The sequence below is a fragment of the Brachyistius frenatus genome, unplaced genomic scaffold, assembly GCF_029030835.1.
Source record: "Brachyistius frenatus isolate BFR_SWC_R1_liver_20210118 unplaced genomic scaffold, ASM2903083v1 Contig_227, whole genome shotgun sequence".
Lineage (NCBI taxonomy): Eukaryota > Metazoa > Chordata > Actinopteri > Embiotocidae > Brachyistius > Brachyistius frenatus.
In genome coordinates, this window is record NW_027210826.1 from 78,595 (window position 1) to 93,466 (window position 14,872).

At 40.6% G+C, this 14,872-nt stretch overlaps 1 protein-coding gene across 10 annotated transcripts in view; it reads right to left on the minus strand.

Moving 5' to 3' along the window:
• Positions 1-14,872, minus strand: part of mef2d (myocyte enhancer factor 2d) — a 102,988-nt gene that overhangs the window by 20,459 nt on the left and 67,657 nt on the right. For all 10 annotated transcript variants that reach the window (XM_069719899.1, XM_069719897.1, XM_069719902.1 and 7 more), the window contains exons 5-6: positions 10,292-10,517; positions 6,751-6,807 (exon numbers count right to left, since the gene is read on the minus strand). In XM_069719899.1, the coding sequence (XP_069576000.1) occupies positions 6,751-6,807; positions 10,292-10,517 (283 nt within the window). The remainder of the gene's footprint in view (positions 1-6,750; positions 6,808-10,291; positions 10,518-14,872) is intronic.

Below are 14,872 nucleotides of genomic sequence, written 5' to 3' on the forward strand. Positions count from 1 at the left end.
CCCATAAACGAAACCTGACAACAACAACAACAAGCGAACACTACCTCTGTTATCAGCTCAATGGGAGGGTGACCGGGCAGAAAGGCGGGAAGGAGAAAAAAACACAGCGAGAGTAAAGGAAGGAGTACATGAGGGGTAAAAAGGAGGTAAAGGAGAGAGAACACAGAACATAAGACACAAAAGGCATCCAGACGACTTCTGAAATAAACATAAAGGAATGTAAAAAGACTATATTTAAGGACACAAACTAGTTTTAAAAAGAGTAAAATAAAAGATAATGAGATGAAATAGAATGAAGTGGATTAGACAGGAGAACTGTAGCTAAAGCCTAAGCCCTGATTTAAAAGAACTGACGTTGGTGCAGACCTTGCTTGTTCCAATAGGTGGAGAAAAAAAAGTGCCCCTTCACCGTGTTTAGTTTTGACTCGGGGGACATTAAACAGACCTGTCCCAGATGATCTGAGGGGTCTGGATGGATTCTAACAGGGACAGCAGATCAGGAATGTATTTTGGCCCTAAACCATTCAGTGTGGACGATATCGACAAAGAAGCCCAAGGGAGCCAGGAGGAGGAGGTTTAAACGCTGTACAGAGGAAAGTTCATTTGAAGTTACTGTTTAGTAAGTTAACTTTATTCCCCCTAAAGTCAACCATTATCCATTAACCAAAAGGAAAACTAAAAAAAAATTAAAAGATGAGACTTCAAACATCAGATTCTTAAATGAGAGGAAGATAAGAGTTCAGCGGGACAAAGAGGAACGGTCGGTCAAATGACAAAGAAATGCAGCTAAGAAGGAGGGAACTAGGGAAGGGGAGGAAGGATTGGAAGCAAGAAAGGAGGTAGGAAATGACTGAAGGATCAGAAGAAGGTACTGAAAGGCAGAGAGGAAAACAAAACAATGGAAAGGTATGGGAGAGGGAAAGTAGGGATGAAGGGATGAGATAGAAAGACAGGAAGAGGTGGGAAAGAAAGGAATTGGAAGATTTGAGGTTGGAGGCAAGAGGTAGGAAATGGAGATAGGGAGATAGGAAGAAGGTAAAGGAAGGAGGGTGGGGGAGGGGGGTAAAGAGGAAGAGAAGTTGTTTCTCAGCAGACATCTGACCAATGAGGTCACCCGCTGACAGCCACTGAATCCTCCCAGCATCAGGTGCTTCTGGGAAATGCTGCGACCCTCCGTATGTGTTTGTGCATGTGTGTGTGTGTTTGTGTGCATGTTGCATAATGAGCCCATGTGTGTCACTGTCTGATGGGAATCTGTGGCTGGTTGAGTTGAGTTCCTGTTTGTGGGAAGAGAAAGAAGGTGGTTGCTTTGTGGTGACTCCCAGTTATAAGAGTTACACACACCACACACACACACACACACACACACACACACACACACACACACACACACACACACACACACACATAAACACATACACCGTGTGAATCAACACAGTCTGCAGCACTGGCATCTTTGCATGTGTTTACATTTTATCGCACGAGTACTGGATTAGCTAGAATTTACAGATGCAGATAGTTTAAGCATTTTTGTGTCTTTCTATGTTCGCTAAAGTAATTTTTACGAGACCCCAGCTGCATTCCTGTCTGAGAATAAGCGTGCACATTTACGGGATGCAACAATAAATTGTGGAAAGATATAGTCTGACATATAAATGTGACATCAAACATATTAATGAATCAGCATGGATCCTCAAAAGGTTCCGTTTGTTTTGGTATAACATCTAGTAACGCTGTGAACTTAGAGGTATCAGAAGTCACCTATAATTGTTCACATGCGTACTAGATATATATACACATGCATATGCAGATGTTAAAAAGAAAAAGAAGAAAAAAAAAGCGATTTCAACCAAATTACAATAATCACATCGCGTCAGTGGTATGTTGCAATGAAGATAAATTTGGTTTTAATCTGCTGAGGTTTGGAGATAAACATCTCAGACACTTCTGCCTCAACCCAACACAATGAAAGGGACTCAAATATCCGTTTTTCGTTCAACAAGCAGTGAAGAATTGGAGGTGGAAAAAAAAACCCAGCAACAGCAATCATTCATATCCTGGTTGACTGTTTTTACTGGAAGTACTTAAATTCTTCCATATGTGAACAACACAGACAAGAACCCATTCACCTCAATTGAATTGCATTATAGGCAAGTGTAACAAAAAAAAAGACATATACTGCTTCTGCATCTTACTCGGAGGCCAGGAAGATTTGGGGCACAGTTAAGTATATAAGTATATTATTGGGTTGTATGAAACATAATAGAAAAAAAAGTGTCACTTTTTCACGCAGAGATTGTGTTTTACATAAAAATCTAACAAGAAGTTTATATTGATAGAACTTTGTTAAAACAGCTTAAGTTTTGAGCTGTTTTTGACTTCATACTTTGTATCATGCCAAACTGTGAGGTGATTACATTGGAAAACTTGTGTGTGTGTGTGTGTGTGTGTGTGTGTGTGTGTGTGTGTGTGTGTGTGTGTGTGTGTGTGTGTGTGTGTGTGTGTGTGTGTGTGTGTGTGTGTGATTGACACAGACTCTTTGCATCTCACATGAACATACAGTAAGTCCTATTCTGAGTGAGTGAGTCACAGAAACTCTGATACGTCTGTGGCTGTATTTATATTGACGAGTCTGTTTGCATGAACTTTTTATCATCTTTTACATGTGCTCGTCTCAGTGTATGAGTGTATATGTGTGTCCTCAGTGTGTGTGTGTGTGTGTGTGTGTGTGATGTCTCCTATTACGTGAGGCCGGGCGTGGGAATGTGTGGAATGCCGGGTGACGTCAATGGTGACATTCCCAGTGCCCTGACTCCCTGGACAACAGCTGAGAACGACAGATCCAAGAGAGGAAGATGAGGAGGAGGAGGAGGGAGAAAGAGAGAAGAAGAAGGGAGGAGAAAAGATAAGGGGAGTAGAGGAAAGGAGAAGGTGGGAGAGAACGGATGAGACAATAAAAGCAGAAGAGAGGAGAGGAGGAAGAGGAGACGGTGAAGAAGAAGAAGAAGGAGGGAAAGGAAGAGGATGAAATGAAATGGCTAAAGGAGTGGGAATATGAGGTCGGAAGAGAGGAAGAAATATGAATAGAAAGAGTGGAAGAAAAAAAAAAAAAAAAAAAGGAACAGAAAAATTGGGGTGAGGAGAGCAGAAGAAAAGTAAGAGGAAAACAGGAATTCGGAGAAAAGAGAGAAGAAAGGAAGAGGAGGAAAAGCAAAAGATTAATGGAAAAAAAGAGAGAGGAAACGGTAGAAAGAGTAAAGAGATGAAGAGCGGGGGTCAGCCATGCGGGTGGATCAGGTCACCTGAGCTGGTGCTCTGGGATGACGAGGTTTTATGTTTCGACACATGAAGGAAGTCGTGACGCCGTTACAGCGAGAGCCAGAGGAATCCTGATCGTCACATTCATCCAGACCGAAACGTACATAAATGGTCCAACCTCCATTCACAACGACAAGCAGATCCATACCGCTCCTCTCTGCTGAATATGTACTCTTTAAAAAGGTTGACAAGGAAATTTACTGCATTAAATTACCATTTAAAAGAAGAACTCCCAATTTATAACATCAAATTGCAACTCAATTATGAGTCAAAACTACAGTGCAACGCCTTTATATTGATCAAGGCTGACTTCTAAGAACACCGCTGGATAGAAAGTACAGACTCTTTCATTAATAGCCTTGAAAAACTAATATCAATATTGAAACTTGGCTTCGGCGTATTCCTCCCATACAGTGCGGGGAAGTTAATACGAACGTATCGATTGGTTTTGGCCCACCTTACCCCGAGACGATACGTTTATCAGGAGAATATATAGGAAGAAAGAAAAAAAGAAAAGAAAAAGAAACACACCTTCCCACCATATCTATTACTACAGGCTGGCTGGCAGTATCTGTCCCCGGCTAATGGGATTTAAGGGGAGAGCTCTGGCCAGTGTCAAAGTCACCTCTGAGGAGAGTCCGGTGCCAAGACAAGGGACAGTTGGATGGGGGTGGGGGGTGGTGGTGGTGATGAGTGAGGTGGGGTGGGGTGGGGCAGGCAGATTATTCTAGAGAGGAGAAGACGAGGGGGAACAGCTGAGAGAGACAGGATGAAAAGGGGGTGGGGGGTGACAGGGTGGAGAAGGTGTAGATAGAGCAATGAGGGAGGGGTGGTGAGTGGTGGTGGGTGAAGACGGGAAGCAGCCGAGTTGAGCAGAGTCAAACAGACGGCTCTGTTTGGTGCCATTGTTGCAGAAAAAAAAAAAACGTGACATTAATGAGTCTGGTTGTAAACTATCGCCGAGTTGCGGATAATTAGTCGAACGCCGCGATTGGAGGGAATTTTTTTCCCGACTCATTTTAAACAAGCTGGCTTCAAATTCTAAATGGGACTGACATTATTTTATTTATGCTTGGCTGGTTAACAATTAGTGAGTCGCACCTGTGATTTGTTCAGTCTGTTCTTGTGTTTGTGTTCACGAAAGCCTGTCTCTACTGGTTAGAAACAAAACATCCGCCAATTATAGCTTTGTAGCGCCGGATTAATATAGACATATGTGCTGCACATAACTGGCTACTGTATGTATATGAAGTAACCTATCGCATTACCCTTTCAAAATGTATTCAAGCACTTTCTGCACTCGGCAACCTTGCAGTTTCTTTTCCACTTTACAGTTTGCTGAAACTTCAACTTGAACACAGATACTGTGTTTAATGTTGCATTTAAAAAAACCCAACACATTTATAATCAATGGAAAACCACAGTTACATCCCCTTCTATGTGTACACAATGGGAATGTCAAATTTGAATGTAAAAATTGTTGAGGAGAACGTCCCTGAGAAAGTATGTTATGAATCCACTTCTTACTATGAGTCATAGTAATACATGAACAAAAGGTTGTTTCTCATGAGAGAATTTTGTATTTCTTTCTTTCTCTTGTTTGCTTGTGATGTATTTGAAGCAGTTTGACTCTATGGATGTAGACTGTGAGTATAAACCCGCAACTGATCGACCATTTGAGTCGGCATTTTGCTCTCCCTTCCACTATCTGTGTGTTTGAGTTTTAAAATCTCAGCGTGACAGGAAACATCAACAACATTTTCCAAGCGAGTCGCCTACACGCTGAAAATGTTCCACCAACACGAGCTCCCGCCAACACTATTTTAGAAAAAGGCACCGTCGCTGCATCGCGAGCTTGGCTCCGCCCAAGACGATCGTGATTGGTTTACAGAGTACCAACAAGCCAGAGTGTTTGTCTCTCCTCCACCAGAGTGATTTATACGAGTGCAGCCAGATCGTTCTCCGGCTCTGACTGACACAGCACATTTGAGATAAATCTAGCCAAGTGATGCTACGTTTGAAGTGGATGAGATTCCAGTACTTCTGAACACCAATCAGGATTTAGCAATATTCAAATTAGGACATGATGACAGCTGGTGGTTTGTTTTTGAAGTCTTAAACTCTTCACAAAAAAACTAAACCTGTTTTTATACCTTTGATTTATTCTCTAAGTTATCCATGAATATTTAATGTTATAGAAAAAAAATACTTTGAACTTCACGAGGGACCAGAAATAGTTTTACTTCTGCACTCCCATTTCATTTTGAATTAATTGCCAGATTGCGGTACAGGACTCCCGAGAACTGAAAATAACATGAGTGAGACTCACGACTGATTGTTTCGAGCAAAAGAAAGCTAAATAACTTCTTCCAAATTTGGAACAAGCTAATGCTAACACAGTGTCAGCCTGAATTAATGAAGTGGAACGAGATAGTTATTCAGTTTGAACAGCAGGGTGTCGCAGTGTTATCTTCAGTCAGTTTCAACCATGTCAAAATATTTTCTACCAAAAATGCCCAAAGAAATTAAAACTGTCCAACAGGCTGATTTTTTTTGGACTTCATATGTCAATTGTTGGTGGAACAAAATATATTTACTACTTGCAGAACTTCATCTTTAGTAGAATCTTTTGTATTTCTGGTCGAAGTCGCACAAAAATGTGTTACCGAGGAAACCCAGGAAAAAAGTTAACGTGACATTACAATTCGCGTCAAACGCATAAATCATTCCTAAACTTCATTTCGGTGGCTGACAAAACTTCCAGGGACGAAATGTTGAGCTCATTTTCAGAAGCATTTGTCACATAACAGCGGGTACACTCCAAACCGGGTTCGTAATACTGTCCAGGTTTTAAAGCACGCTGAATTTACTTCTGTTTTCCAAGTCACACGTCTGTAAACAGCAGCAAAACAAAACCAGCTGAGGCGCTTCGTACAAGTTGTTCTGTCATTTCTGTCAGTTTCTTTTCCTCTTTTCAAAGTGTCTCCTTGTGTTTCAGTCTCACAACCCGAAACCCATTCTGTTCTTTGGACTGTTTACAAGCGGCTCGTACTGTGACCCTCAGCTGTCGCCAGTCAACAGGTGCTCGTGCGCACGTCTGTGTGGTGTGTGTGTGTGTGTGCGAGACCGTGTTTGAGTCAGTGTGTGAGCCGTGCGCACGCGGCCGAGCCCGTTGGCACACGTTTAAATGTTCTGCATTGCTCTGTCTGTAAGTCAGACTCAAAAATTATTTCCCTTAAAAAAAAAAAAAAAGTCCAGCTGGGATACGGAGAGAGAGAGAGAGAGAGAGAGAGAGAGAGAGAGAGAGAGAGAGAGAGAGAGAGAGAGAGAGTGAGCGAGCAGGGTGGACGACATATTGAAGCGTGTGTGTGTATATTTGTACTAATTTCTCCCGAAAATGTGAAGCAACGAGATAGAAAAAGATTTACTTACGGACTGGACTCGGGCACGCTCCATTCGAGTTCCCCAAATCTCCTCCTAGCAGAGCACCTAAGAGAGGAAAACACCATCGTTAAAAGTATGACAACACTAAAATGATCTTGTGTCAATCAGTTCATCTGAACAGCACTATTAAATACAAAAAAATGCTAATGTCTCATTTAGAAAAATATCGTTAAATCAAGTACGACATTAAATAGAAGTGCCACTACTATCGACACTCATTTCACTCTAGAGGACCATAATTGTTTTCAATTCTGCATTTCCAGTTAATATCCAAGTGCTGGTTTTAATCAGTTTTCGATGGTACTTATGTTATATTTTGAGGGCAAAAAAAAAATGTCAGACTCATTTTAAATAAATGACGGCACATGTTCACCTGCAGGTCTTTAGAAATAAAAGATTGTTTAAAAAAAAAAATGTAAAACTGTCAACATTAATACTCAACTGTTTAAATGCCAATTTAACTATCCGTTTGACTGTATTTTGTCAATTAAAATCATCTTTCTTATTTTTATCTGTTTTATGTGTTGTGTATTTGGTGTTTGAAGTAATGCTGGGTATCATTTCTAGACATAAAAAAAAAAATAGTCTGTAAAATAAAGACCTATCCGGGTAGATTCAAATTTTCTTAAAAGTTTTTTGTTTTGTTTGTTCAGACGTGTGTTGATGCATCGACCCTTTATTGAAAATGTTTTTTTGCAGCTAGGAGTTGGTGGACAAAAAGCTCCAACACTGAGCAGCATTGAGGATTTTATTAGAGAGAACTAATACCCCTGTAATACTCTCCACACTGGAGCTTAGCAAGACACCAATACCGAAGCCTCGGCCACATCGGGAGGAGGCTGAGGGGAGTTGGGTCAACAACAAGTGCTGGCGTTGGCAATCAGCAGAATAATAATGAAAACAGGAAAGTTCGTGAGTATGATTTATACAAATGTAATGTAATATACAAACTGCATGTTACTCTTCAGCTGGTGGCCAACGCTGCGTGAACAAGTCAGTGATTTAGAGCGTAGATGAAACCAGCTGACGACACAAAGCTTTATTTCGGGGACTATAAACATTCAAACATTTTGTCATTCTCATTTATTAAAATATATTAAATAAAGTCTACTGCTATAATATAAAAAAAAGGTTTTTTTTTTTATATATATATATATATATATATATGTGTAGTTTTAATAAAGATAAATGAGATAAAAAGTAAAACATAAATCTGATTAAGCACTTAATAATGAAAAAGTATAGCTTTTGAATATTTAATAAAGGTACAAAACATTTTTAATATGTATATATATATATATATATATATATATATATAAACAATGGATTAAATAACCATATGCAATTCCAAAGACAAACCTACAGTGAATTATGAACTCTGCCCTCGGTTTTATGGGGGCTTTTAGTGTCTTTCAGCTTCTGAGTTTGGTTTCATGGTCCACAGTTTTTACTGCTTAGTTTCCGTCTCACCAAAACAGAGTGAATATTTCTGTGCCTACCACATGTTTAAATAGGCATCTGTTTGATAGCACATGTGTAATATAAACTTTATAAGGTGACAACAAGTCAATGTTGTGTTTACAGCGTGTCCTAATGCTTTCAAAACAAATAAAAAGAAATTACTACTGCTTTAAAATGATGATGTGTTTTGCTCCCTCAACACAGAAAACAGCCGTGCTTGTTTGCAGTACAATAGCCATACACACTTTTATCTTCATTCTAGAAAACATTAAGCTCGTTTTTTTTTTTTTCCCCCTCAAATGAGCAGAAAGCATTTTTCTGTGCTGACTCTTATTTTCCCTCTTTTGGTGCACGTTCAGGTTTTTTTTTTGTTGGCTCAAACGCTCTTCAGAAAGGCAGAAACTCCGGGTCATTAGGGGTGACTGAAAAATATCTGGCCGGGCAGACACAGGGGGAAAAAAAAAAAAAAAAAAACCCCACCAACAAGCAAAGACGACGAACCCAATACATCTCTGCCGTACCCTGCTATGCATCCCACACCACCGGGAGCATTTGCTCTGCCGAGGTTAGGAGGAGAAGGAGGGGGCCCGGAGGGGGCAGGGGAGCAGGGCGGGTGAGGGGGCGGGGGCGTCCATTAACTGCTACGTGAAACCCACTTGCCTCAGAGAACGGCATGTTATGAAAGATGCCGTAATGCATTTGTTGCGCGTTACATCACCTAATTCTGACTTACAATGAGATTACGATGGTCGGAACAAAGCTTGATAAGTAACCTTGTCTGAGACGCAAAAATGGGGCACAAATCCTTTTAGTCAGAGGGTGAAGGATTGGTTCGCCGCGCAGAGGCCGCGGGCGCACGCAGGAGCGCACCAGCCGCGGTCAAAAAAAAAAGAAATGATGGATGTCTGTCATTATGAGCAGCGTGCACTTATTTGAGCGAGAGGGAGTTACCGAGGGCGAGCGAGCACGACAGAACGTCGACACACAGACTCACTTCTTCGCTCGTTTTCTGCCGCTTGTCGACTCACAAGGCGCTCCGTATATAACCCTGCCGTTACATAAACTGCGCTTCAACGTACAGAGGGTGCACTTCATGGGAAAGAAAAAAAAAAAAAGAGTCTTTGAGTAACAACATCGCCATGACAACAGTCTCTATAAAAGATGGCTCAAACCATTTCAGTGGCGGGAGACGGGTTTCGAAATCATCCCTTTGGACACGTAGACATGGCCAGCAAACTCAAATTAGAATTATTTCACGTCAAAGGGATGCACAATTTGGGAAAATGACAAAGACAAACCGTACAAAAAGTAGGCCAAACCCAGAGAAACTGTACCGACACAGGAACAGCAGTCGCAAGTTTGAACGGGGATTTGAGCCACATAAACAGCACACAACACGAGAGTGTTGACAGATGCTGCTAATCAGCATTCAACGCAGCATGACCCACATTTAAAGCAGAGTTTACAGTGGCCATGTAGTTACTTAAAGCCCTTTTTTTTTTTAAATGTTTCAGCTTGAGATTATTTGATGAAATCCACAATGTGTGACAGACATCGGTGACGTGTGGGAGAAAAGGATGATGGTAGAAAAGTTGTATCCCATTAAAAGAATGTCTTGCATTGATGTTTGTTCCACATAAAGGAACAACACAAAGGCTTGGGAAAAAAAAGAAAAGAAAATGTGAACATCCTTTAAATCATTGAATTTGTTCATTTTTTTGAAAACCCCATTTTGTCTCCATCACCTGTCAGTCAAATTGTGACAGAGTGAAGTGTTTTTTTTCTTCAGTTTCCTTTTGAAAAACTTAGATTTTATCATGCTTCTGTATCTCAAACTGTTGTTGCTCTTGAAATGCAAAACTCATCAACTGCGAGGCATCGGAGGAAAAAAAGCCAAATGCCTTTGTGTTTAGAACTTGCCAATGGAAAATCAATATCGTCCTGGCTGGATCAATCAGCAGCGAGTATTGAAATTGGATTTTTATTCATGTGAAAATGCCACAGGTTATTGATTTACACGACTACGTGAAGCCAAAGCGCTCCCGCCGTGTTTCACCCCGTCTCTTACCTGCGCTGGCCGGTCGCTGTGGCAACCCTGGTGACACGGTGTTCCTCTGCAAAGCTGGTTGCTGTGGCGACAGGAGGCGGGGATCTGTGAGGGTGGAGGTGACGAAGGAGGTGGTGGTGACCAGGGCGCCGGATGGGTTGTTGCTGAACTGGAGGGCCGCCGCCGCGTTCTGGCTGGATACTGGCACGGTGACTGGCATGGAGAAGGTGGGCTGTGGGACTGTAGACTGGTGGAGAGACAGGAAGAGGGCGGAGCTTAGAGGGTGGCGATGTACACACCTATTACACGCTCACATATAAAGTAAATGGACAGGTCCATCAGTTAGTGATCAGCAGCAGTGCAAACAAGCCTGCAGGTGAGACACACACACACACACACACACACACACACACACACACACACACACACACACACACACACACACACACACACACACACACACACACTAAAAGTCTTTCAAAAACAAGTTAAAACTCTTAAAAAACACGTCAGACTTTTGTGTTCTAGTATAGTAGCCTTCTGCTAACTGCGACAAAAGTATGTAAAAAATAAAAACATGAAATCTCCCTCTTATCCGGTCATATTTGTCTTATGGAGTATTAAAAACATATTTTCTTAAATGAAAATGAAAAATTCTGCTTTTTACATAAATTATTGTTTGAAGAATTTTGTTGAAGACTTTGTAGTGCAGCTTAATGTTTTATTCACAGTGGGTGATTTTTACACTCGTTTCAAGAAAATAAGACTTTTGGGGTTCAGTTAGAGTTCAAAATGACTACAAGGTGATTTCATTTTTTTTAAATGTTTTTAAATGTCTGCCCTTGCCAAAAAATGTTTACAGGAAACTTGTTAATTCTTTCAAAATGGTTGACATTTACATCTTATTAAGTAATTTCTGCCAGTATATGTGAAAGAATCTAATGAAAAACAGAAATCAACTTATTCCAATAACTTCTCAGATCTGAGGGTTTGCCTCCTTAAACAAAAAACAGGTCACTGCACAAGAATAAAAATAGTATACAAGAAAATTAGAGAAAATACTTGAAACAAGCTGATTTGCATTTAAAGACTGACATGCAGAAAAGAGATCTCTGGAGTGGAAAGAGAACTTTTCAGGACTTTAGTGGCCACAATGATGGCGACACTATTATGAACCGGATCCTGCAGACTAAACAGCCAACTTAAAATAACATATGACAGGTTTTGCATATATTAACTCATTATAAAATCATGTTTTACATTATTACTGTCGATTTTCCAAAGAGAATCACACGTTTTCAGATTGACCTTCCAGGTAGTGATGGATCCTCTGTTTTTGTCGAGATTCATTCAGGAAATCAAAAATATCATCAGGCATGTCAGACGAAATAAATAAAACACTGGAAACTGTCCTTTCAAACGAAAACACATGTTTGTGCTTTGAAAATCAACTCTTCAAATAGGAAAAAAAACACACATGTGCACTCCTCTCAAACGCGCACGCACACACACACACACACACACACACACACACACACACACACACACGCTCAGTTTCAGCATGCAAGGTGACTTGGTGGAAAGGCCAAAAAGCTGTGTCGCCTTTCACTTCTCATGCCAGGTTAAAACTCTTGGCGCAACAGCGGGGTTATTGCATCGGGTTATTGGTGACATTTCATAGCGTGCATGTCACATTCCAGCAACATCCCATCACCCCCGTCCGACATGTGCTCATCACCGGGAACGTTAGGAAACATCCTGCAGGGGCTCGCTTCACAAAAAAAAAAAAAAAAAATGTACCTCAACATTAATTCACGCTGAACTTTTTGCTCATTTTAATTTGTTTTTAATGATCTTCCTCGTCACCCAAGTCGATGAGCGTAAATGACCAGGCAGCCCCCTCGGTGATGAAAAAAAAAAAAAAATCAAGGGCAAGGACCTCGGGTTGTCCAGCCATCCGACCCATTTCACCCTGTTCCAACTCAATCTGAAATAAGGACTTCTATATTTAGAATATGGGCCAGCGCTGCACTGTACTGTACTCAAACTGCCTGGGACCCAGTTTAACGCTGAGGAGGACGAGGGCACCTTCCTGCCCTTGATCTCTACCACTTTTCCTTCTGCAATGTTTGGTAATTTTTCTTTTTCTTTTGGAGACAACAAGGAAGGAAGGACATAAAAATAAGCCAAATTTAGATGTGAAAAAACTAAAGTAGATGCTATTATATGTGGTAAAACTTTTTTTTTTCCAATTAATGAATTTACAAATAACTGATGGTAAAGTTTACAGTTTTTTTTGTCCTAATTATAAGGCAAATGGGAATTTTGGTTTATTTCTTTAAGGTTTATTCTCCTATATGTTTTCCAACTTCCAATTTTTTTTCCCACGCAAAGACTGGTGGTGTACTGAGAGAAAGTTGTGTCTTCCTCCCCACCACCACTAAAACTAGCACCAGGTTACAATTCTTTTCACCGAAGCCCTTCAAAAATGTATGTCCTGTAAGAATGGTTTATCTTATAAACTGACAAAAAAAAATTATAAAAGTTGTCCTTGCAACAACTAGTAGATTACACTTTCCAACTGCGAGAATTTAAAATTCACCCGTCGGACTGCAAACAGGAAGTTTGCAAAGGAGAGTGTCGAGACAGAGCTGTAAGTGGTGACCAGGGAGAGTGACGATGGCGGCTAACAGCACTGCACCACTGCACACTGGCCAAGCAGAGGGGAAAGGGAGGGGATGGATAAAATGGAGGGGTGAATTGGGAGGGGGGGGGGGGGAGTAAATGGGGGGTTAATGCCCAGGGGGCGGAGGTGTGAGAGCGCGGAGCATACAGCTCGAGAAAGGATTTATCCTCGTAGGGTTTGGGAGCGAGGTGGCGTTTTTATTTTATTTTTTTAAAAGCCTAACACATTTATACTATTCAGCTCTTATTGAGAGAATTTTGACAAGCGAAGGACAAGTTTGAGATCTTAGCTGAAGGACGTCTTCAGAAAACACGCAGTAAACAAAATTTACTTTTGATGAACGTCTGACTTCATCGCATCCAAAACTAAATAAACTAACATGGACATTTTGGGAGTTTTGACTGGCATGTGATCTTCCATCAAAGTTTTATTGAAAATATCTTCAAGTTAGTTTCACCCGAGGACTGTTGTGACTTTTTATGAAACACAAAGTAAACCGAAAGAGACGTGACGTGGTCTTTACGAGAAATTACAAATAAATAATTAACTGGAGGATGAATATTGGAATAGAGCGCAGCAACTATCACTGAAGACAGCGTGACAATTACATATATAATTATTATTATCATTAATTTTTATTCCACCATTTTTCAGTTTAAATTTGCCCCTTGATAACCATAGAGGAAAACAAAATCCTGAGTATATAAATGAAAATAAAAGAGACTCAGTTTTAGTAGCCACACAGATCAAATTTGATGAATAATGAATTGTGAATTAATGAATTTTTAATTTGTCCTCACCCTGTTCTTCACTGTGCTACATTGGGAATTAATCTGTGTCTTTGGCGAAGTACAAGTGAATTTACATCTGCCCACTCCAACTCCATTTAACACCAATGCTCCTAATTGTGGAGAGGACGGGTTAACTGTCTGGAGGGTTACTGCTCGTGATCCTGCAGATCTACCAAAGACGATGGGGACCATAGAAAAAAAAAAACAGGACAAAAAAAGAAAAAGAAACTGTTAGGTAAATAATTGACTAGGAGCTTTTCCGGGGGCTCGTGTGAGGAAGCTCAAGGCTTCTTCTCCGTGAAGCGAACAAAAAGAAGGGAGAGAACGCTAACCTATTTTCCCTCAGAGGAGCTCTCTCGACAAGGGTGTGTTTCCTGGATGCAAGGGTAAATCAGAATGAATTAAACTCATGGCCTAGTTTCCTTTCCCCTCCCTCTTGTCCTGAAAGCCTTTGAAAGTTTTTCTTTTTTTGTTTCATTTTCCCTTTTCAACTTCACATTTGTCGCATCTTATTTGTTAGCAGCTGTGGACCCGAGCACAGACGCAAGCGTTGGGAAAGTGTTTTGGTAACCTTTAGGTGTCACTGCAGTTGACCAGTAAATTAGTTTTGGGTTGTTTTTTTGGTTCTGTGCTTGAAACCCTCCCCCAATCATCCCTCTCTAACTTTACTAATATTTAATCCAAAAACAAACAACAACAAACAAAAAAACAGAGCGAGTGACTCACTGCTCACCTTCTCCACGAGGTCTGAGTCTAATTCAAATGAAGGCTGTTTTATCGGCAAACTATTAATAGCAATGCGTAGATTTTCTGATGCTTTCATGGTGAACATAATGCATCATCAGGGGACCTTAGTGTCACCCAGCACGTAGTTACAACACCTGAGTGAATCCACCCCGCAAATAATCGCATCATATTTAAGGGGCGTTATTGATGAAAACATATTCTTATATGGGGTTTTTATTCTCCTTACAGGAAACGTTCAGCACAAACAGTCGATTAATGGTACTCAGTATGACACTATAATATTCCATTGAGGGTATTTTTTTTATCCATATACATGACTGCAGACAGACAGTGTAGTACAACTACAAATCCAAATTTATTGGTTTAACTTTGGAAATA